Raw genomic sequence first — 23,168 nt, 5'->3', positions numbered from 1 at the left:
GACCCTATATTTAAAAAATTGCAAAACTCATTCTCGCAAACAAACACTCCACGGTTCTCATTCTCAATGTCCGGGCGCGACCTAAACTAGAGAGGACTCCCCGGGGTTCCTCCGACACCCGGACATAACACTTCATTCATACTCTAAATGTACGTACCAATTTCTGAAATCGTCTGACAAAGACTAGCGACCATTGCGTATTTATATTATAGATAATATTTTGATATAATGTAAAATCTTTATATAATTTAATATAATACAAAGTCAATCATCATGTATATTGTATTTATTACTTTATTCTAATGTGAATTACTAGAATTATCGTGTATGGAAACGAATACATAAACAGCAAAATCAATAATTAATTTGATAAATTGGTAAGTAAAAATTGAATATTGCAGTTAATAGAAATATAGAGAATTGTTGTGAATTGTTTAAACGACGCACTTCCACAACCTAACCACAAACACACACATGTGGACAGTACGTCGTGCACGATGCACTAACCAATGTCAGACGCACACATATAGATTATTATTGTAAATTGTTATAAACAAAGTCATCGTGCCCGTTGCATTCGCTCATGCAAATAGCACCTGGGCATGTGCATGAACTCAGGCAACGAACATGGAAAAATATCCTGAAAATCCTGACTAGAAAAGTTAATTAAATATAACTAAACGGTATTTCTTGTTTAATTCTTAGTTACAACGACTCGATTTTATATATTTAATATATCAAGAATAAAATACATTAATATTGAAAAATATTATTATTCAAGAAAATTATTATGAATTTAATTTAATTATTTGAAGCGAAAGACTTTAATTAAGATTTTGTAATAAAATAATTTACTTTAAAAATTGGAAATATATTATTAAAATGAATTTATTAAACTGGTATTTAAAATATTTAGTTATCCTTGGTCGATTCTGTCGTCAAAGTAAATGTTTCAAAAGATGAAATTAATATACAATGCAAGTTACTTTGACTCAAAAATCAACCAGTCGCGAAATGCCTTCTTGCACGTAAAATACATCGTATGATATATTAATTGAGGAAATATTATAATAATGTTAATGTCATAGTAATTGATATTTACATTTTACTCAATTCATATAATGTTTTCACATTATATCAATTCATATTCTATTCAGTCTACAATTAATATAAAGTTAATAGAAATATTTCATATATTCTCTGAAAAGTATTTATTATATTGCAAAACATTTAATTGTTTCATTAAAAAACGCGAGTGCAAGAAGACCCTATCTAGCCTGCGCTAAAGAAATATAATAAATGTTACTAGGCGCGGGTATTTTTCATACCCACGGTCACTATACTTGCCAAAAATACTAAGTATACAACTGGTCACCCGTGTTGATTCGGATCTTTCATCCTACAACATGGTTGGGGGCCAGAGGAAACAAAATAGCATGCAACTCACCAATGATGAACTTTATGAGATGTACCTTTGGGATGCTGCTGCCTAGTGGAAGTCATCCTGTTGGTGTTCAGGATCAGGTCCAGGAACTGTAACAATCCAGCAAGAAAACAATTATAATCTATCGTTAAAACTACAGAGATTTTTAATTAAAAATTTCAAAGTATAAATTTATACTTACGTTGTTTCCTCATGGTCCACCGCCCGATACCCCCCGGGTACTGCTGCTGGTTTTCAAGATCACGTTCAGACTGTAAGAAAACTGTAAGAAAACAATTAGAATCTATCGTTAAAACTACAGAGATTTTTAATTAAAAATTTCAAAGTATAAATTTATACTTACATTATTCGCTCGTGGAACACCGCCCAATAATCCTCTTCAGTGATGCACTGACTCTAATTCCGGTAACGGGGAATTTAGATTTCAAAAAATAATTAATTTGATTAGAAAGTATTAAATTAGATTACCGCGACCGAGGATTCAAATCGGCGAACAAATGACTCTATTCTCGCGATTCAGAAAATCAGGAGAGCCACGATGCTCTGGAAATAATTTTAAAGTACGTAAAGAACACTGCTTCTACTATCGCGTTTGCCTAACACGTAAACGACTCAGGGTCACTTTACCCTGGAAAACAAACTGTTGCTACGCACAATCACTGAATCTACCGGCCGCATTGCGCGCGGCCAACAAATTTCCTGGAAAGAAAGGGACAGGAGATAAGAAACACAACAAGCACACGTGTGCTTTTCCTATCGGTTTTCTCTTTTTCTTTCCTTAGTCGTTCGTCAACAGAAATACTGCTTTATTTGGAACTGTTATATAGTTTGTTACGACTAACCGTAAAAGATAAATGCCACGAAGGTGAAATATTCTGAAACGATGTGAATTTCAACGATAAAATATCACCTACGAAAATAATTACTTTAATGTAATTATTCAGTCTATAAATATTATATCACCAAATTTCATTGTTAGAGTTGTAAGCATGATTGTGTTTATTTCATCGAATATTAGAATATCCCGTAATTTTTATAAATATTCTGTAATTAGCAAAAATTAAAGTTTGTTGATTATTCATGCTTGAATAGCATATACCAACTACGCAGTTTCTACGTTTTCTTAAACTCGTATCGAAATATGTATGCATATTACAATTACAACAATTCATAAAGACAGAAATATAAACGATTCATTAAATAAATAATACTCGGAAATGTTAAATCGCGATCAGAATGCAGTTAAACATAAACTATTCTAATTAACCGTTGACGTCATCAGACGCCATTTGTATACTTCGATATCGATGTATATCGAAGTAGAAAAAAGTTCGTTAACTATTTTCATGCTTGCAACGAATGACTCAATAAGTAGATAAAAATATATAAATATCAATATATATGTTAATTGTTGTTATACCAATTGTTGTTATACCAAATAGTTGTTTATTTTATTGTTACCAATATTCCGTTTGAAGTTTGTCGACTTGCCTGCCATCTGTCATGGCGTCGTTTACGCGCCAATAAAACACTCCATGGTCTCGAATTCCAATCAGAGACTGCAACAGAATTCAAATCAAATGCATTGCAGTAGACATATATAACCATAATTAAACAATAATTGATAAGAATGAGGACATATCAAAAGGTTAGAAATATGTACCTCGTTAGTCACGAAACGCCGACACGTCTTGACATGTCTAGACATGTCTGAACATGTCTCGTGAATTGGGGGGGAGGGGGAGCTTCGCTGTCCCACGAAGCTCGTATTTCGAAAACGAATTCCAATAAGAGACTGTAACAGAAACAAAATAAAAATGCATGAACGATTATTATAATCAAGTAATAATTGAATTCAAACTGTATTGCAAGAGATCGTAATTAAATTCAGAGAGATACGTTAATAATTAACACCGGTCGAATATCGGAGAAGAAGTACGGAACCGATTCAATATTTATCACGATGTCGATTGAATTTATAATCAAAAATGTATTAATATTATGCGAAAGCATCGATAGAAAGTGAATACGGGGAGTAATAATGATGAAATAGCAACAGGTTAGAAATACGCACTTCGTTAGTCGCGAGACGCCGACACGTTTCGATACGTCTTACCGCTTCAACTTTCAGACTACGAATGACGACCTCTCGCTGTATGCAGTAGCACTCGCGAATTGGGGAGGGGGGAGCTTCGATGTCTCGCCGCGAAATTCTCGCGAAGCTTATTAATGCTCACACTTTTGTCGATTTATTGTAACAAATGACGATTATTCACTTCAATTTCGTAGCATTCACCGATTAGGTTACACATTTTGGTATAAATATATCTCTTACAAACAATAGTTTAATTACCAGTTAGAATACTGACCGCGTAAAAAATTAGTAGTTACAGCGCACTCTGTGTTTTAAAGACAATGACTGAGAATTTTGCTTCTGATTCGATATCGACAAAAATTTTGATCAAAAACTATTTACGTATTGTATGATCGTTAATTCCAAATACTAGAAGTACTAAATTCCAATGTGAACTTATAACATTGGAAGTAACATGCAAATGTTAAGGAGCCTCGCTCCTCTAAACTACCCTAATCCTTGTAACAGAGAAAAATATTGTATGCAACATGCAACGTTTATTCTATACCTTGTCTGGGATATGTTTTTGCAATTCTGCTTTATTAACCATGAGAAATCAAAACATTTAGCTAATTAAGTTTTGTATCAATGCTGCTTTACTAAAATATGTAACAATTACATTCAAATAAGATTTTATTACTTAATAAACATTAAATCTCACATACTGTTCTCGTTATCAGAGCCGAGGTTATCATTATTGTGGTACTAAAGACAGATGGTACACCACTGTCATATACACAGTCAATTACAGCCAATCAGCTGTTTCTATTGCGTTTCACCAAGTTATACATACAATCAAAGCATTGTTGGCTTTGTGTCAACTATCATTCTCACTTACGAAATACAATCGTCATAGACTTTTGTTGTCACAACGATTTTTTACAATTGCACGCTACGATAGTGCAACAACACAACGATCCGACGACGGTTTCGGCGAAAGCACCTCTACGATGACTACCTAACCTCACTTTTTTACTGGTTCAGCGCATCCAGCAACCATGTAAACCGTCGAAAACATTCCAATGTATCATACAAGTTGATCATTCCACATGGAGGGTGCATCTACGTTCATTTCTGCCAAGTGTTGATGCGTCTCACAGATTCTACCCTCGGATTTGTCTCGATGAGACTTCTCGCGAAGACGAATCCGTACAGCGTAGATTGGTAGTACCGGTACGCGGGGTCGAATCTTCTACTATCTCGACATCAACATGTCTAAGAAGTCGAGGAAGATGGTGACTAGGTTTCACCCTACCCGCGGGTCGAACATTTTTTTCCACGAGAATGGTACGGTAGCATGTCGTACTTCGAGCTTTGCACACTCCCTGGTCTTCAGTGAGAAACCACTGCAGCTAGGTGAAATCTTCCTGGTGGAGATTGAAAAAACGGAAAGAGGATGGAGCGGAAATATGCGACTTGGACTTACCATGATCAATCCAGATTCTGTATACGATAGGTTACCAGAGTTTGCCATGCCTGATTTTGTCAGATTGGGAAATACGTGGATATTTGCCATTGATACGAAGACCCACCTTCCATGGGTTAGATCTGAACCTACGGCAGATACAATTGATGGTGAGAACCCATGAACTCAGTTTAATTAAAGTAGAGCTGTGTGACTAATTAATGTATTGCTGTGTGTCACAAGGTGAAGGAATACCATTCGGGGATAAGAAACTGGTCACGGATGGAATTAATGTGCAAACATCTCGTGGAGTCATTCCATTCAAAGCTCTTAGACCTAATGCAATTGACACTAACTGTATTCTTCCTACGGATACTGGTAGTCGTATTGGGATCATGTATGTGCCACAGGCTGGCTCTGACAAGGCAGAGATACACTTTATAATAAATGGGGAAGACCAAGGAGTGTATGGAAGGGATATACCTTACAAAGAAGGATCCGTGTATGTTGTAGTAGATGTATATGGTGCTACCAAACAAGTCAGGATAATTCAACTGTATAGTGGTAAGTTCCTTGCAGTTCTCCCATATGATATTTTTGGTAAAGTTCTCTCCTTATTTTTAACAATTATGTGTTTCAGATGCACCAACATTGCAAAGTGTCTGTCGTGATGCTATACTACGGTATACCAAGAAAAATGCAGTCGATTTGCTTCCACTTCCACAGGTTCTAAAAGATTATTTACTGCACAAGTCATAGTGAAGACTACGTCATTCTATCGCGTCTCTTGACTTTATATTTTACCATTGCAGTTTCAATACTTTCTATTGAGAGTTTTTTCATTCATCCATTACTTTAGGAAAAAAAATAGTTCGTGCAATGAAATTGCTTTTATTTTTCCAAATACAGTAGTGCCCACATAAGTGACCACGCTCGGGACCGACCGCGGTCATTTATGTGGGCATGGTTACTTCTCGAAACCATATATACAATGTATCGATAATGACGATTGTTCGAAGCCGCTTGGCTCCTAAGAATTGGTGGGGATAATCGCGGACAATTATGTGGGCAAAAATGCGGTCACTTATGTGGGCGCTACTGTAGTTGTTACTTTCTTTTGTACAATTTACTGTGTATGTAGTATATGTTATTTACATTACAATTGTAAATTGTCGTTTGTCATTTGCATAAGTGCTACATTCTGACATAATGTAAGAAATCGTTGATAGAGCACCCGTAAGTTCTGACAAACTGACGACCAGCATCTTCATTGTGTTAACGTGTATCGCTACTAGATTTTACAGTTAACAATCATACGATTCTCATTAAACCTACTCTTTCAAACCATAAATATATCACTTCTTTCTACTCTTACAATCCATTGTATTCAATAAAGACTCCGTAGAATTAAATTGAGCGCACTGTTAACACATGCAAAGACGGATCTGATTAAAGTAATCAATTAAGTTCAAGATGTTCTTTCAAAATAAATGTATTTATAAAAAAAGAATACAGAGAAAAATTATATTAAACGTTCCAATCATCGATTATCATTTAACACGAATTCGTTGACATTTTCAATACACCGTAAAATATAATTTCAGAATTGAAACATTAATTAAGTATTATTTTTGTACATAAATGTTCTTTTTAATGTAAGAATTCAATATAGTGAATTGAAAGACACCCTTGTCGGAAGAAAAACAACCAACAATATTATATAGGTAAATAAAATACTTAAAAACGCAAGCCACCCAATTAAAATCGACGTGTACCTCCATGTAGATTCTTTCCGATTGTGAGACACAAGATTAGTGTTGTCGTCTGCATTTAATTCTATTCTAGCCGATACTTTTGGGTCCAAAAAGCTCACTAAAAATATTTGACCCACTCTGCTTTTCAAAATGAAAACCGAGATTGATGATATCCACACAGGTGCATCGATGGTTAATTCTTGCAAGTGGCGCAGAATACTGGTGAGAATGAGTGAGAAGGCAGCCACGAGAAAAGACTTTTCATAAAAAAGAACTAAAAGAATAAAAAACGCAACGATAAATTAAATTTCCTCAATTGATTCAATGCTAAATCTGTACAAGTCAAGTGGACTTGAGAGAAAAATAGTCGTCAATAGAAAAATCTTTGTAATTTAAGATAGAATAATTATTAAAATTAAATATATATGTAATATTGTGTTAACAAAATGTTTTTCATGATTCTATTCTACGATTTATGAGCACCCATCGAACCTTCCGTGTTATCCGAGGTATTTAGTCTCGCTCCACATTATCTCGAATAATTAAGATTCTGCTGTAAAATGGTCCCGTAACCCTTTAACAGTGAATTCTTCAAGAGCTTGGAAAAAAATTTTTAAACTATAAAACCCTAAAATTTCGCCGATCACAAAGGAATGAATTGTGTAGCGGAAAGTTCAAATCGATAATGCAGCTAGTTTTCATATGATAAACTAATAAATGCCGTTCTAGTGATATAAATACATGGTAAAGTATCATCACTGGACTTGAAATACTAAGCGACTTTAAACAATTATCTTCAATTAGGAGACTTACGTAATTTTGGGACATTGCTTCCACTAAAAGGAAGCATCCACTGTAATTCCAACATACCAAGTAGATGAAGAACGAAATTCAAATTCGCAATTATCATCCGTTCGATGGATTTTGGTTCCAACCAAAGTACCATCAGTGTCACTATCATAAACACTGTACATACGTAAATATTAAACAATTATCAAGCGCAGGTGTTGTTATTATTTCAATAATTTAAATCTTACTTTCAATACGATCATTAATTGTAATTAATAATTTTAATATGATATTACAAACCTATGGCTATCGTTATAGAGCTCATGTTACTATTATTGTCATATCGTTTCAGAAGAATATTGTAAGATAATAATGTTGAATTTCGTGTCTCGTATTCGTTTACGGAAACTCGGAACACGTCCCATTGTGTATTATTATGTTCCATTTCCATCAGTAACTGAAGATTGAAACGCGTTAATGATAATCTTGTGTTAATTTGCTTCTCTTTTTTACTTATTTGTCGCGTATAGATTTTCATTTAATCTTAAATGTTTTAATTATTTATAATACGCACATTGGCTTCTGTGCCTTTTTTAACTATATTTATTTGTCCGCCGTTGGCAGAATAAGAGTAACAATCAATATGTATACTGCAATTCATCACGTCGTAGGGCCACCACGTGCGATCTGATGTGCAAAACGTACTGTACACTATCCTTGGTTTGCAAACTATTAGACCCGAATAGTGTAACGAGCATTCCTGTCTTGGTATCTCGACACTGGTACCTAGATACGCCCTAACACAAATGAAATTAATCCAACATTGAAATCCAAGCGATATTTTGACGATCAGAGTAGGGTAGAATCACTTGGCCTCTCAAGATCATTACTTCCACCATGATTTCTCGCGTCTTTGCTCCTTCCATATTTGAAAGAGAGAAAACCGCAAATACATTATCAATTAAGAAAGTTAATATGCACTTAGAGTCTACGGTATATTTTAAATTTAAAAAGTTTCTATATATTTCTAAATAAAACACAAATGACTGTGTTCCGTTGATTAACTATTAACTTGAAGTTCGTTGTCAAACTTACGAGTTGTACAGTGTGGTTTTCGGTATCCAAATATCGCTAGTCTTTACTTCTATCCAATTAATATCGTCATAATTTGATGGTGTCCATGTAAGAAATTTGTCTTTCCATTCCTATCGTGCGTTAAAAATGTAACGAGTTTGAGTGTTTTTATGGATCAACTAGCGCAGCTGTACTCACCCATCGCATCCAAAAGTGTAAATCTAAAAAGCTCGCGTATTCATCCTGATAAATAAAAAACGAGGGGAATGAGGAAAGGTATTCAAATCGAGTGACAAAACATTTAAAGTCTGTGACTTACGACTGTGAAGTGTTGCATGTGGAACTCAAAGTTGACAGTGGTGTTGCGTGATGGGACTTTCATTCGGTCAGTGCAGAATAGATAATTCCTCAGCTGCATCAGCGGGGAATTGGTCGTTATGTCTTTGCACGACTCATACATGCACATCGCCCGATGCAAGATGCCGAGAATGAGAAAACAAACGAAAAGGAATCTTTTCATTTTCGTTCACGATCACAAAACGAACCTGTAGATCAGCGACAACTAAACTTTGAAATATCGAGGAGAATAGTTGCACGCCCAGTGAAATATTAAACCGAGAACCGCCCCCCTTTCAGCACCAATCTTATCAGTTTTGGATATTCAAATCGTGCTATAGCGACACGTCATATTTAGGAAAAAATAGTTCTGTTTCAATTTCGTAGTTCATTTTCAATGCACAATATAATTCATAACGTCGTTGAAAACTGTTTCAATGACTTATCGGAAGATTATGTACGACATTAAACCCATAGACAAATTAGATTTAACTCGAAACGACTAGTACACAAGACAAACACATTTATTTCGAGGCCTGAATTATGCTATCGCAAAATCCACTATGATTTAATCGTGAAATTAACAGAAAGTAAAGAAACTTCTTAATTTCGAATTTAATGCCTTGAAAATACCTAAATTCTAGGTTTCTTTGAATCATTAGATGACTATTAAATTTATCAGCGAACCCTAGTGCATATTTGTCACAATACAAACTAATTATCTTTATCATCGATGTTTGCTATGTGCATACGAACACTTTGCAAACAATGAATGCAAGTCGAAGAATCAATTTTGTTGGAATCTTTCAGACTAGTGAGGATTGTCAAAGGATTAAAGAAAGGTAGTGGAACATTAACTTATTAAAAATAAGAATGCAACATCGTTTATTTCAAAGTTATAAAGTGACAATAACATCTTAGAAAAAATCGTTCACCTGTTATTTAAACATCGAACCGAGGCGAACCTAAGAACAAAGCTTTCTAACATAAAAGTTCGTGATCGAAGGAAAATATTTCGAACGCAGTGACTGGATTCACTTTACAGAATATCTGGCACGAAAATCGATATGCATGATTTTTTATTGAAAATGAAAATCTACAACGGACGTCTGATAAAATGTAGAACAAACAATAGACGCGTTTCAGTCGATGTTTCTTTTAAGGGGATGGCATAAGGGTGATCAGCAAGATGACGTAGGTGAACACTACGATGAAGAAAGACAACCACTCGATGATGGCTGCAAAGTGTCTCCATGATGATTCCTTAGATATTGTTTCGGTTTTAGGGCTGTCAGAATTGTCGTCCACCTCTGAGCTGAGTATTCTGCTAGAATCCTCTTCGGTCAGAACTAGAAAGCGTCCAGCTTTGTTGCTCAGAACGAACGACGTTGTCGAGGAGATCCATCGAGGCACTTCGATGTTCATTTCTTGTATTTTGCGCAGCAGGGCGGTTAAGACGAACGCAAACACGGCTAAGATTAGCGAATCTCGGTAATACAGCACTAAAAGACGAAAAATATTGGTAATTATGAACTCTGCGCCTACAATGATGTAATACGTTCGCGTAAGTATACAGGGTGTTCGGCCAACCCTGGGAAAAATTTTAATGGGAGATTCTAGAGGCAAAAATAAGACGAAAATCAAGAATATCAATTTGTTGCTTGAGGCTTCGTTAAAGAGTTATTAAAAAATTTCAAATCATTCAGGGAAAAATTATTGTCGGTTGCGGGGATCAATTACAATCATTTTTGGTGAATAGACATACCCGCGAAATATTACCCAGTTTCGAGAAAAAAATTCGTTACCGAAAATATAATGTCTGATCATGAATGATTGATTCCCCTGAAAATTTATGTGTTTCAAATCGTTCTGAAAAAATTATTCTCGGTTGCACGAGTAAATTATAATCATTTTTTATCGTTAGACATACCCTCGAAATCCTATGTACTTTCGAGAAAAAAATTCTTTACCGAAAATATACTGCGTGGCCGGAAATGTTTCTATAACTTTTTAACGAAGCCTCAATCAACAAATTAGTATCCTTGATTTTCGTCTTATTTTGGCCTCTAAAATCTTCCTTTAAAATTTTTCCCAGGGTTGGCCGAACACCCTGTATAATTCAATTTTTCTGTTACCTGATCCATTTATTAATTTCGAGTACTTACTTATATTAGGCGGATTTGTGCCGTTGTGCGGTAATTGCCAATGCATATCGAATATGCAAAGCAGGTGACAAATCAAATTAACACCAGCTACAACAATACGTTCTGTTGATCTAGAATCCAACCACAGCACCGTCAACGTAAGCAATATCATTGCTAAAAATTAAAGAAAGGAGTAGCAAGACATACGAATTAAATAAATCTTCGTATTAGGACGTCGTGGAAGATACGGCGCATTTTGGTCACCTTTGCTTCCTTGTTATTTTTAAATTATTTACCAATATAAAGTATATTGATATGTTATAAGTTGACGATAAGTTAAAGAAGTGTTCGTACCTATAGCAGGAGTAATGTATGTGACTTGCAGCATGCCGTGATGCCGGACTATAGAAAATTCGTAAACGATCATAGGGTACGTATCGTTTGGACAGCACGCATACATCTTCACGACCTTGTACGCATTCAGAACTTTAAAATCCCAAACGCTATTGTTCATGAATCCAGCCATTTGGTACTGAAGAATCATACATTATAATAATTGCAATCAAAAGAATTAATATTATGGTCTAAAGTAAAAAATTCTAGAATTCTATTAAAAATTGCTACGAAGATTTAGAACGACCCAATAGAAAGTAACGTTCAGTCGTGTTTATACAATTCGAGTAACGTGTAATTAACCGCGTAAATTAACTCACTGTACACGATTTCGACAAAGTGATCAGGCCTGCGATGCGTGGACAGTTTAGGGGATAATACGAACGTATCAGATTGTCGAGCTAATTACCCCTTTGTGATCCAGGTGAAAATCTATTTCCTCCCCAGAATGCGACCAAGAGCCAAAATTAATTAGACACCGGTGGCTGTCGTAAGGCCACGACACGTAATTCGTGACGCATTTAGAGATGTGCCTTAACGCTGGAACGCAGCTCACCTTTCCAGTTTGATCGACCAAGCACATTGTTTCAGGTATGGACTGATCGGCCGACATATCACCCCTGTACGAACACCCGGAAATATTTGTTACTACTTGGTATTTCTAGCAGAACAGGCCAGTAAAAGAGACACCCCTAAACGCACAAGTCTATTATTGTATCTTGGAACTCTGAAAAAAGTCCTAAACGATGCATTTATACGGGGAATAGACGATTAGAAACCCTTACGAATTGTAAATCGAAAGATCGGGCACCCATATCTCGTTGCTGCTCACATAGATGTACTTAATCCCTTCGAAATCGCTGGCCGACCAACTGAGATGTTTGTCCGTCCAAACCTGTGGAGAAAACGCACTCAAGATTTTCAATTTCAAACGATAACGATCGCCCCCTAAACAGTGGATAAAATGAATATCACTCACAAGCAGCATCCAACTGTGCAGAATCATCCTACTTTCCATTTCCTCCTAAAGAACAATCGTGGCGTGAGCAACAGAATAATTCGATTGAAAAAGAAAGATACGAGAACCTCGATGTGAGCTTACAAATTCTAGCAACTTCGGCATCAGTTTTATGGTCACATTGTTGATCTCTTTATGAGAAGTGACTGGTCGAATGGTGCGATCGTACTCGCAAAAAAGATGCGCCTTCAGCCTCTCCAATGGCGTCGAATGTCCAGACCTTTTACAGTCTCGCTCGTCCCAAAATAAACTCTCTGTTACAACGTTAAATCATATGGCAAATATCAATGGTTAAATGAAACGATACAGCGAAGAGAGAAATAAAGTGATCGGGAGACGGTAATTGAATCAAAAAGGTAAACGAGATCAGAATACTTTACCAAATCTATTTTCTACGTTGAAATTAAATTAATCTCTCGGTTTATATAAAATTGCAGTTAAGGAGCTTAATTACAATGAAGAGCAACAACATCTTTGAAAAAGGAATTGCGATTTGACCGGGGTTCAATTTTCTGTGAAGTAACGTTTGAAAATCGGATGATCTTAAAGATTCTGTTCCCAAATTCGAAGGTTCACAGGTACACTTTACGACACTTTACCGCAATAACTCTGTTGCAGAATAGCGAGGAAACCGAGCACCGTTAGAATTCTCATTTTGATGATTGAAATGAGCCAACAGCCACCAGTCGACTGAACGATTTCACGGATTGTGACCGTACGATTATCAGACGCCCCATGAAATTCGAAGCTGCAGATAGGGCGAGACGCCCCCAGGGTGGTTCAATGATTTTTAAATATTTTTCAGATAGAATGGTAATCAGGAACGTTCCTAAGGTACTTGTCGCTCCTTTTTCGCCAAAAATTATTTTGTCCGGCAATACTTATTTTCTTAGACATACACTATCGTCCATAAGTTATCAGATATTTCACTTGCCGACCGTACCGAAGAATCAATATCAGAATTTAAATTAATAATTTATTATTTTAATATTCCCGTAATTTTCAAGTTAGACTTCTCTTTTCCCGTATAAAAACAACAAATTTGTTAAAAATAGTCGAGTTTATTAATTGCGAATTAATTGTTACATTAAATCATTACGCTACTTATTTATTTATATTATAGTTTCAATACTGCTGTCGATATAATTCTTTACTAATATGACGCACCGTTTCATATTAACTACCTTTACAAACATTCGTTATCGTCTTCCATATGGTAGTTACCTAGGAATTTCGATTTAAAATTGTTCCAGAATCATTATTCTCGACGGTGCCAGAGATAAATGAAATTCTTATCTAAATAAAGACTCCGAAGAACAAATAAAAGATAAACAATTTGTCCATTATTCATCGAGTAAAAGTTATAATTCGATTTTTTAAAAATGTACGAATAAAAATTTAACTGTTCAAACGAATAAGCAGCAATGCGTTGGTTGTATTTATTATCTGTTTCACGAATGAACTCGAGTTCATTGGTACTCTGTACAACGATAATCCCGATAAACCGGCTGACTGAGCATGCGTACTGCTCTCGTTCGGTTCAAGACTGCCAGCACGCAATAAGTGGCCGTAGTCTGCCGCGTGTCTTCATGCGACACGTTGATCGTCGTCGTTGTTTCTCGCGCGTCACGTTGCTCGATTTTCTACGACGCCGTGCGTCGATTCGTTTCTAGCACGCGGTGACTATCCATCACGGACGATTCGTGACGTTTGAATGACAGAGAGAGTCTGTCGTTCCAGAACAATGAAATATATCGGAGCACTCGATGTCGGGACCACCACTGTACGGTTTCACATCCTCGACGAGCAAGCGGTCACTGTCGCCTCCTCCGTCGATAAGGTACGATGATTTATGCGATCTATACCTTTCGTTGTTTAACCCTTCGCTGTCCAAGATACTTTTAATATTTTGTTCCAGCCGATCCACGCGCAAGTCGACTATTTCCACTTGTAAAGCTCTCGTACAGTGGATGAAATTTTTGTAACACTACTGTGTTGTATAAAAATGGGAAAACTTTGATTAGATCAGTCTAAGAGTATACGAACGTCAACGTACACGATTTTCAGTATTATACTACACGAAGTGCAGGATATTTGGAATACCGGAAGATAAATAACGAATTAACTGAAAAGAAATAAAATTACATATAGGGAAACTAATAAACTTTTGGTAACTAAAATCCTACTAAGCCTTTGAAGACATTTTTAATAGAAAAATAGGTTTTAATAATGGAGAACATTAACTTTAAACTCCAATGAAGAAAATATTTACAAACACAGTGGGAGCATAACTGCGTTATAATCTGTACAATTCAGGAACTCAGTTTACTTGATACGCGCATCAAATTCTCTTTTTTCGTCTTATTTGTCTGATTTGTCTTGTACGCTGTCCGAAATTAAAGTTTGATACCAACCAATACTCGTTTCGGTGCTCTGTATTTATGTGGCAGTACATCATTCTACGGGTATATTTATCGTGTCAATGCACCCGACGGTTGAAACTATCGTCTTGCTAAACGATTTTTCGAACAACCTTCGTAGTAACCGCTTTAATTTACGGTTAATATCTTGAACAGCCATGATCGATGCTCCATTATTGTAAAAACAGATATGCTAAGGTATGTTTATTAGATTCTTAGATAAGAATCGAGGAAGAAAATCGTAAAAATACTTGAAATAACATTCGATGTATAATACATGGCATAAATTTAAATGAAAGTAATAAACAATTGGAATTTGCAACAATAATATAAAATTCAACGTTTATGGATTCTTTGTTCTTTTTTTAAAATCATTAAAGTCCATCTTTGTGTTCGAGATATGTTATACCTTGTGTACGAATGAACTGTTCGAAGTTCCATTAACTTTTCATCGAGTTCGTAACCATCGTGGCTCTACCATACCACGATGTAAAATCAAATGCATTTTCACACATACATTTACATGCAAACATTTTACCTTTTACAACGTCAGTATATTCATACATGAAACGAAATCTTCTACGTTGCATTATGGAATTTAAATCATTTATAAATTCCTCTTATATTCTGACCAAAAATATTTCAAAGACTTTCAAATTATTTTCACGCAAGCATTTGCTCTCGTAAGTGCGTGTAAACGTTTGAAAAGTTCGACCTTGGGGTATTCAGTAATTTAATTAAATTTAAGGGTATTATGATTCAGTATTATATTAGTGATAATTATTTGTAAAATATCAACTATATAACGTTGGGGAGAGGCTTATTTGGGAAGCCAAGTGTATATACCAAAAGCATTTGTGACATAATTTCTTCAAAATTAAATTTAAAAACCTTTTTTTTCTCCACTAATTTTTGATACGTAGATACAACTGAAAAAAAGTATTTAAAAAACTGTTGACTGATATGACTTCAATGCGGACGAATCAGCGTGCAGTAGCTAGTTATGTAATATATTCATGATGCATGACATACCTATGATTGTCATAGATTATAATATTATTGCATAGTAGCTTGCGAAAACATTCGTCTGAATCATGTTTCCAGTCGTTCTGTCTTGTGAAATCCGAAACTGCTGTGGTTTTCGTTTGTTGTTTATTTGTTGCGACGATAATTCGTTCCTGAGAACCGGTTCTGGACAATTTACCGTGCAAGTTTTATAATTGTACGTGGCACGGAACGGAATATCAACTGCACGGCTCAATGAGCCATTTAATAATACTTTAACACACTTCCTATTAACACAATTTTACTTGACATTGAACTGAGAGAATGTTATCGAACGTGGTTGAGCAACAGAAAAGTATTCAGTGATTAAGATAAATATATAATCGAGTTTAAATAAAGTCTAAGTATTAGATGCAACAGAGACAAAAGTGAATCAGTGTGTAGTTTATTACGAATGTTACCTAACTACATAATTAAAAATGTTTAACTTTTGTTTTCGAATCGTTAGGTCCAGCTCTTGTATCCGAAACCTGGACACGTGGAAATAGATCCTGATGAATTATGGAGGATCATAGTGAAAGTGATCAAAACCACCATAGAAGGTATCAAAATTAGTTTTCCTGTTTTTTCTCAAAAATATTCCTTATTTTTGTCGTAACTTTTTAGTCAAGTTTTCAAGTACCTATGTTTATATAAAATTTTTTTATTATTTGGACCAATATACTGCCAAAGTTTCGTCGTTAAAACCTGAGACCAATGCATAATATGCAGTTTAGTAAAAGTTATACTTTCACCAATTACAGAAAGCGGGATAAAACCGGAATCAATTGTTTGTCTCGGAATATCTACACAACGCGGAAGCTTTACGACATGGAACACGAAGGACGGAAGACATTATCATAAGTCAGTCTAATAATACCTATTATTGTTGCTATCCACTAATTTAAATATCAACCTTTCATTCTAGTAACCGTTTGTCAAATGTTTTAGCTTCATTACGTGGAAAGATTTACGTGCCGATGACATGGTGAAAGAATGGAACTCGTCGTTGACAATGAAAGGACTGCGAATAGGGTCGCAAATTTTGTACACGCTTTCCAGAAGGAAACGGTTCTTGGCTACGAGTGTTTTTAAATTCATGAACACGCAGGTTCGTGTTTTACATTCCACCTCGTACATGAATAACCATTTCAGACACGTCTGTAAACCGATTAATTTTAATAGTTACTGAATATATCAGTACTTTATAAAATTTAGTTGACTGTATTAATTTATTGTATTAGTCAAATATATCCAGGGCCTCTCAGAGATCGAATCGTCTAATTCTAATGGCCATTCGTTTATAAACTACAAAAAGAACAATTTTTTATTTAAGTCCTGGTACAAGGAACCTTATTTTTGTCCTGAATTTGTTAGTGGAACTGTTAGTCAGACACCAAACTATCGACACATTCGCTATCGTTTATCGCTGATAATACCAAGATTGCAATAATTTTATCTAATATAGTATATGCTTTCAACTATGTGCAAATAAATGGTATTACATGGTACGAGTGACTATTCTGAATAATTTGTTAACGATGTAAAACTAAAATGTATTAAATATTTTGCACATGTCCGATTATAATCAATTAAATTTGTTATTTTTAGTAACTGAGTTTACAGTTTGCAAACATCAAATGCCAAGTAAATCTAGATGAATAGCAATTACTTTTAATTTTCCTTCCCTTAATTTGGAGATACTTGAACGTCGAGTATTTTTATTCCCGTGGTGTTTATTTTTTACCGTTTATTTTACACTGAAATTTAGATGTCTCTGAGGCTATTATGGGCGTTGCAACACGTGCCAGGTTTACAGGAGGCAGCGAATAATGGAAATGCAGTTTTCGGAGGCGTTGATTGCTGGCTTTTGTATAAACTCACCGGTACGATTCCAGGGAAACTTTTGTATAATCGGCTTGGCAATCGACGCGTTAAATATCAAGAGTTGCTAAAGTCTGTTGAGCAGCGTTTTTTGCAACGTGTTCTTTTTGTAGGAAGACACGTGACAGACGTTTCGAGCGCATCGGCGACCGGAATTTTCGATCCATTCACGATGTCTTGGTCCAGCGTCTTAATAAATCTACTGAAACTTCCGTACAACATCTTTCCGGAAGTGGTGGATACCACCGGCGAGTTTGGCGTGCTTTCGAAGGAAGTATTCGGCGTTGAAATTCCGATACTTTGCTCGGTAAGTTACTCAACAAAATTATGAAGCTTTGAAACATTGTATTTCTATTTACCCAAGTACGATTTGCAATATCATTTTTGTAATAATAATATTATTTAAAGTAGATGGCAGATCAGTCTGCTTCGATGTTTGGTTCAGGATCTACGCAACCGGGAGATTTGAAAATTACAATGGGAACGGGAACATTTGTAAATGTTAATGTAGGAACAAAAGCGCACGCTTCCGTTACAGGTAACTGTATTCGCCTAAAAATAAAACTCTTAAACATTCTCTTTTAGAAGCAAATTTTAAAACGATATCGTAGAAAGTTCTTCGCGTATCTTATTAGAATCTTTTCGATTTTTCAACAGGGTTATATCCTGTGATCGGATGGGGTATTGGCGATGAACTAGTGCACCTAGTAGAGGGTGCATCAAACGACACTGGAGTTCTCATGGAATGGGCCAAAAAAATTGGTAACTATTTTAATCGCACTACAAACGCAGACTACAGAATCTTACCGATTCCCTACGTCTTTATAGCAAAATTCGACGTAAATAATTTCTGACAAGCCACTCGAATTTTAAAAATGCAGTTTGTTTCAGGTATCATTAACGATGCTAGTGAAACCTCGAGTATTGCAAGTGCTGTGAACGACTCCGACGGAGTATATTTTGTGCCTGCGTTCAGTGGACTACAAGTATGTTTGATCAAAATTATTTTTTAAGTAATTCGACTGACTGTTATTTTATAATTTTCGATCATCTTTACAGGCTCCTATAAACGATTATTCCGCAGCCACTGGCTTCGTGGGAATAAAACCCACAACGGAGAAGAGTCACATCGTTCGATCGTTGTTGGAAAGTATCGTCTACAGGATACTGCTCATTTACGAGTCTCTCTGCGCGGAAACTTGCTTTACCTATCGTAAAATACGGTCAGAATACGGCAAAGAATATTTTAAAACGATTATACAGGGTGTTCGGCCACCTCTAAAATCTTAATGATAAATTCTAGAGGCCAAAATAAGACGAAAATCAAGAATACCAATTTGTTGATTGAGGCTTCGTTAAAAAGTTATTAATGTTTAAAGTTCTATACTGATTGGAAAATTTTTCGGCGAAATTAAAAAATTTCAAATCGTTCTGGAAAAATTATTTTCAGTTGCAGGGGTCAATTACAATCATTTTTGGTCATTAGACATACCCTCGAAATCCTACCCACTTTTGAGAAAAAAATTCGAGTAGGGTGCAAATTTTTCGACAAAATTAAAAAATTTCAAATCGTTCTAAAAAAAATATTTTGGGTTGCGGGGGTCAATTACAAGCATTTTTGGTTAATAGTCACATCCCCGAAATCCTACTCAGTTTTGAAAAAAAAATTCCTTACTGAAAATATAATTTCTGGCCAGAAATGTCTGCCCGAATTTTCATGTGAATCTTTAAAACATCATAACTCCTGAACGGATTGGACGATTTTAATGTTTAAAAAAGCAAACTACGCGTATTTTGGTGGGTAATATGTACAAATCGCAAAAATATCCGAAAAGTTGGTCCTTGACCCCGCAAAATGAGAAAAACCCCATAAAAATGGTCCAATTTTCAAACAGCCATAACTCCTACAATAGTGAAGATATTTCAATGAAACTTTTTTCTGAAGTAGAACTTATGGGTACCTTCAAAAAAGTATTAGACAACTATTCTCTAGGGCGTCAAACAAAAGTACTAAAAATGAAAAACGAATTTTCAAGAAAAATCGACAGGGGGTAGGTGTCTAATTTTTTCGACAAAAAAAAATTTTTCAGATCGTTCTAAAAAAATTATTTCTAGGTTCTGGGGTCAATTAAAACCATTTTTGGTCATTAGACATACCCCCGAAATCCTAACCACTTTCGAGAAAAAAATTTTTAACAATAATTTTGTTAATAACTTTTTAACGAAACCTCAATCAACAAATTGGTATTCTTGATTTTCGTCTTATTTTGGCCTCTAGAATCTCTCATTAAAATTTTTCCCAGAGGTGACCGAACACCCTGTATACTGTAAAAAACTTAAAACAAACCACTGAAGTAATCTCTTTACTCTGATAAACAGAAAACACTGTTTTGAACAAAAATTGTTTGACTTAGAAATTTTGGCTACTTACATAAGAAACGTGTATGTAAATTGGCATATTATCAAACTACTTGATACATTTGTTGATATGAAGTATTCTTAGTAACAGACCTTCGTTGAACTTGCACTATACATCGTTGCACTCATCGTAAGAGTCTTTATCAGAATAAATAACATATTAAAGAATAAAAAGAGCCTAAATATAAAGCATTAAAATTATTTGATTATAGTATATAGCCATTTAGATGCAATAATGTTGACAAATGTACACGTGTATGTACATTCAAACAAATTTGTTTGATAATACGAGTGTTCCGTTAAAAAATTGTTGAAATTTTTCGTGATCACAATGTTGTATTGTATTTTTCCAAAAGCTACGTTGTAGTAACAAGATATATTGTATTTATCGAATATAATATAATACGTTCAACTTGTTATTCTGTCTTTTTCCACAGAGTCGATGGCGGAGTGTCCACGAATAATTTTGTATTACAATTGCTGGCCGATCTGACGGGCCTCGACGTGGAGCGAGCTACCAGCACAGAAATGTCTATTTTAGGAGTAACTTTTCTCGCAGGTTTACAATGTGGTATGTAAATTGATGGATTCTATTTAGATCGCGTATCGCAACAACGAGATACAATGGCGTACGCTGGGGGCTTGACTCTCGTTAGCATACAAATAGAAAACATTTTTACCAAAATCATGTAAAATTTAAGTGATCAACCTAATTTAAAACAGTAGAACATCGATTACACAAGCTAGTACTAAGGAGACAAATTCTGTTTGAATAATCCATCCAAGGCAAGTTAAAAACTACCAAAGTTATAAACTGTGTTTGTGTAGGATTTGTAATGCTGTCCATACATACATGTTTCGTTTTGTGTTCTGATAATCGACGTTCTACTATAGGTGTATTTTTATCGCCATGACGAAATCTCGATTTACTTGCAGGTATTTGGAAAAACAGAGAGGACGTTCTTAAGCTCCGTAAAATAGAAACGATATTCGAATCGAACGAAGAGAACCGATTGCGATACCAACCGATAATTGCTCAATGGAAACGTGCTGTCGAACGACTTGGTCAATGGTATTAAAAACGGTACAAATGGTATCAGAAACTATTACCAAGCCGTGACTTGCCGAAGAAACACACCGAATATAGTTAATACTGTATCATAAATAAGACAAACTTTTATACGTATTCGTACTCGGTTGTATATTTCATAATCGTTGTAAATAAAAATCATTGACTTTTAAAGGACGTTAGGGAAACCATTTTCAATGGTGCATTTAAAAAATCAATATTTTATTAAAAATATGTGTCGAGTGAAATGCATTCTATTCTACGAGCAATTTTCAAGCGACTAAAATTCTTTTCTTTGACACTTTGACTGCCACGTCACCCATATGTGGGTGACAGAACTTTTAACAGTGAAACTAAAACAATTCTCAATTTGAAATGTTAAAGAAAATAAATTTTAATGAGGTTACAAAAGTAACCACAACAACTTTTAAGTTGTGTAATTTACAATTGTCTAAAATGAAAGTTTTGGTCTCGTAAATAATTTTAGGATTTTAGACTAACAGTCAACTTTGTAGTCTTGAAGAACTCGACTATTTCACCTATTGCATACAAAGCGGCCTCGGAACGACCTTAAACCTGTTCAGAAAATTAAGGTGAAGAATTTAAATTGGCAGCTTGGTCCGAGCATATAAGAAAATTAAACATGTCACTTGTAGAACGAGGACACATTGTGCGTGCATTTGAAACTCTTATTAAAATTGCAATCGCTTTCAGCATCGATTTTCGCCATAATACGAAGGTTCAACCCCATGATTAGGGAAGTTTCAATTTTCTGACGTGGCGAAGTTACACGAGTTTCACGTTCAATGAAAAACCAAACGTTGAAACGATCGATTTTCTCATGGAAAAATAACTATGCATTGAAATAAAAATAATGATGAACCTTTTATGAAATAATTCGATCGGTTACGACGATCACAAAGAAACCAATCGAAAATATAAGCCTGCATACTATCAGAGTATCAGAAAAAAACTTGTAAACAAGATTATCAGTTGTTTAATTTGATATCTGATCTTATGTAATCAAATTTGAATAGAAATCCGATAAAAGAAAGATCGAATTTTTTCTTTATAATACACCGTTATTTGAACGATGACAAATAGCGGATACATTCGTTCAGAATGTCGCTTATGAAGAACGTTGCACGTGCACGTATAATTATTTCAATAAAGTTGAATATCCTCCACAGAGATTACGCATAAAACTTTCTCGGTTACGACCACGCGATACCTGGTTACTATAATTGAAACATACACGCGAGTGGCCGGATAGATCTCGACCAGAGGAGAAAGTTCGAAGAAAGTCAATGAAGCACGGAAGTTAGAAAGAATTCAGGAAATTTATGGTGAAAAAGAAGAACAGAGGAAAGAGAAGCAAAACGACGGCAAGAAAATGAGAAAGTATCGATTAATAATCGTTAATTTTGCAATTGCACCGCGTGTTTATTGCATCACTGCTTAACGCAATAACTCGAATTTACACAATTTTAATGTTCATTAGAAAATGTGTAAAATCGATAACGGTTTTATACCGTGCAAAAAATTATGATTTACACGTATTTCCGTACGATTGTTCGCAAATAGTAAATTTTCATTTTAAAAAATATCATCGTATATAATGTTTCTTTTCCATATGTTGCACGAGCAATGTTATTTTAATACGAAAGAGTAATATTTCCAAATAAACATATTTGCAAAGATCGAAGGATGGTTTCAAACTTTTGAACGACGGTTGAAAGTACATTGTACTGCGTGCAACAAAAAGCAATCGTGTATTCAACGATACTATGTAAATAAACGCGACCCTGACTTTTTTGACTCGATGCATAAGTTATGTTGAAT

The 23,168-nt window shown here is 35.1% G+C and overlaps 4 protein-coding genes across 4 annotated transcripts; 2 read left to right on the top strand and 2 right to left on the bottom strand.

Annotated features, from left to right (window-relative positions):
- The first annotated feature begins 4,333 nt into the window (after positions 1–4,333).
- Positions 4,334–7,265, top strand: LOC143341845 (neuralized-like protein 2). The gene is made up of 3 exons (XM_076765141.1): positions 4,334–5,153; positions 5,227–5,547; positions 5,624–7,265. The coding sequence occupies exons 1-3, from the start codon at positions 4,790–4,792 to the stop codon at positions 5,740–5,742; spliced, it is 804 nt and encodes a 267-aa protein (XP_076621256.1). The 5' UTR covers positions 4,334–4,789; the 3' UTR covers positions 5,743–7,265.
- Nachrb2 (nicotinic acetylcholine receptor beta2 subunit) lies at positions 6,647–9,188 on the bottom strand. Its single transcript, XM_076765537.1, has 7 exons — positions 8,920–9,188; positions 8,799–8,843; positions 8,622–8,731; positions 8,101–8,323; positions 7,827–7,983; positions 7,551–7,703; positions 6,647–7,011 (listed from the first exon to the last, which is right to left on the bottom strand). Exons 1-7 carry the CDS (start codon positions 9,118–9,120, stop codon positions 6,647–6,649), a joined length of 1,254 nt encoding a protein of 417 aa, XP_076621652.1. The 5' UTR covers positions 9,121–9,188.
- Positions 9,189–9,804: 616 nt separating this feature from the next.
- On the bottom strand, positions 9,805–13,190 carry Nachra9 (nicotinic acetylcholine receptor alpha9 subunit). Its single transcript, XM_076765139.1, has 8 exons — positions 13,091–13,190; positions 12,576–12,745; positions 12,453–12,497; positions 12,259–12,368; positions 11,883–12,093; positions 11,435–11,612; positions 11,102–11,254; positions 9,805–10,438 (listed from the first exon to the last, which is right to left on the bottom strand). The coding sequence occupies exons 1-8, from the start codon at positions 13,143–13,145 to the stop codon at positions 10,095–10,097; spliced, it is 1,266 nt and encodes a 421-aa protein (XP_076621254.1). The 5' UTR covers positions 13,146–13,190; the 3' UTR covers positions 9,805–10,094.
- An 873-nt stretch (positions 13,191–14,063) lies between these two features.
- On the top strand, positions 14,064–23,064 carry LOC143341996 (glycerol kinase 5). The gene is made up of 12 exons (XM_076765474.1): positions 14,064–14,331; positions 16,425–16,518; positions 16,720–16,819; positions 16,907–17,066; positions 17,727–17,841; positions 17,953–18,146; positions 18,251–18,377; positions 18,497–18,601; positions 18,731–18,825; positions 18,899–19,062; positions 20,695–20,828; positions 21,194–23,064. Exons 1-12 carry the CDS (start codon positions 14,206–14,208, stop codon positions 21,334–21,336), a joined length of 1,557 nt encoding a protein of 518 aa, XP_076621589.1. The 5' UTR covers positions 14,064–14,205; the 3' UTR covers positions 21,337–23,064.
- The last annotated feature ends 104 nt before the right edge of the window (positions 23,065–23,168 follow it).

Source organism: Colletes latitarsis, chromosome 5, assembly GCF_051014445.1.
Source record: "Colletes latitarsis isolate SP2378_abdomen chromosome 5, iyColLati1, whole genome shotgun sequence".
NCBI lineage: Eukaryota > Metazoa > Arthropoda > Insecta > Hymenoptera > Colletidae > Colletes > Colletes latitarsis.
Note: the sequence above shows the minus strand (reverse complement) of the source record. Positions and strands in the feature narration are given on the sequence as shown.

What these genes read in the sequence shown, in the direction of transcription:
- LOC143341996 (XM_076765474.1), top strand. Translation starts at nt 14,206, where the DNA reads ATGACAGAGAGAGTCTGTCGTTCCAGAACAATGAAATATATCGGAGCA. An exon ending in TCGCCTCCTCCGTCGATAAG is followed by an intron (nt 14,332 to 16,424) that starts GTACGATGATTT and finishes TCGAATCGTTAG; the next exon opens with GTCCAGCTCTTGTATCCGAA. An exon ending in TTAAATTCATGAACACGCAG is followed by an intron (nt 17,067 to 17,726) that starts GTTCGTGTTTTA and finishes ACTGAAATTTAG; the next exon opens with ATGTCTCTGAGGCTATTATG.
- Nachra9 (XM_076765139.1), bottom strand. Translation starts at nt 13,145, where the DNA reads ATGAGAATTCTAACGGTGCTCGGTTTCCTCGCTATTCTGCAACAGAGT. An exon ending in TGCCGAAGTTGCTAGAATTT is followed by an intron (nt 12,498 to 12,575) that starts GTAAGCTCACAT and finishes ATTGTTCTTTAG; the next exon opens with GAGGAAATGGAAAGTAGGAT. An exon ending in CACAAATCCGCCTAATATAA is followed by an intron (nt 10,439 to 11,101) that starts GTAAGTACTCGA and finishes TTCGTCTTTTAG; the next exon opens with TGCTGTATTACCGAGATTCG.
- Nachrb2 (XM_076765537.1), bottom strand. Translation starts at nt 9,120, where the DNA reads ATGAAAAGATTCCTTTTCGTTTGTTTTCTCATTCTCGGCATCTTGCAT. An exon ending in TACACTTTTGGATGCGATGG is followed by an intron (nt 8,732 to 8,798) that starts GTGAGTACAGCT and finishes AACGCACGATAG; the next exon opens with GAATGGAAAGACAAATTTCT. An exon ending in AAAAAGGCACAGAAGCCAAT is followed by an intron (nt 7,984 to 8,100) that starts GTGCGTATTATA and finishes TTCAATCTTCAG; the next exon opens with TTACTGATGGAAATGGAACA.
- LOC143341845 (XM_076765141.1), top strand. Translation starts at nt 4,790, where the DNA reads ATGTCTAAGAAGTCGAGGAAGATGGTGACTAGGTTTCACCCTACCCGC. An exon ending in TACGGCAGATACAATTGATG is followed by an intron (nt 5,154 to 5,226) that starts GTGAGAACCCAT and finishes GTGTGTCACAAG; the next exon opens with GTGAAGGAATACCATTCGGG. An exon ending in GATAATTCAACTGTATAGTG is followed by an intron (nt 5,548 to 5,623) that starts GTAAGTTCCTTG and finishes TATGTGTTTCAG; the next exon opens with ATGCACCAACATTGCAAAGT.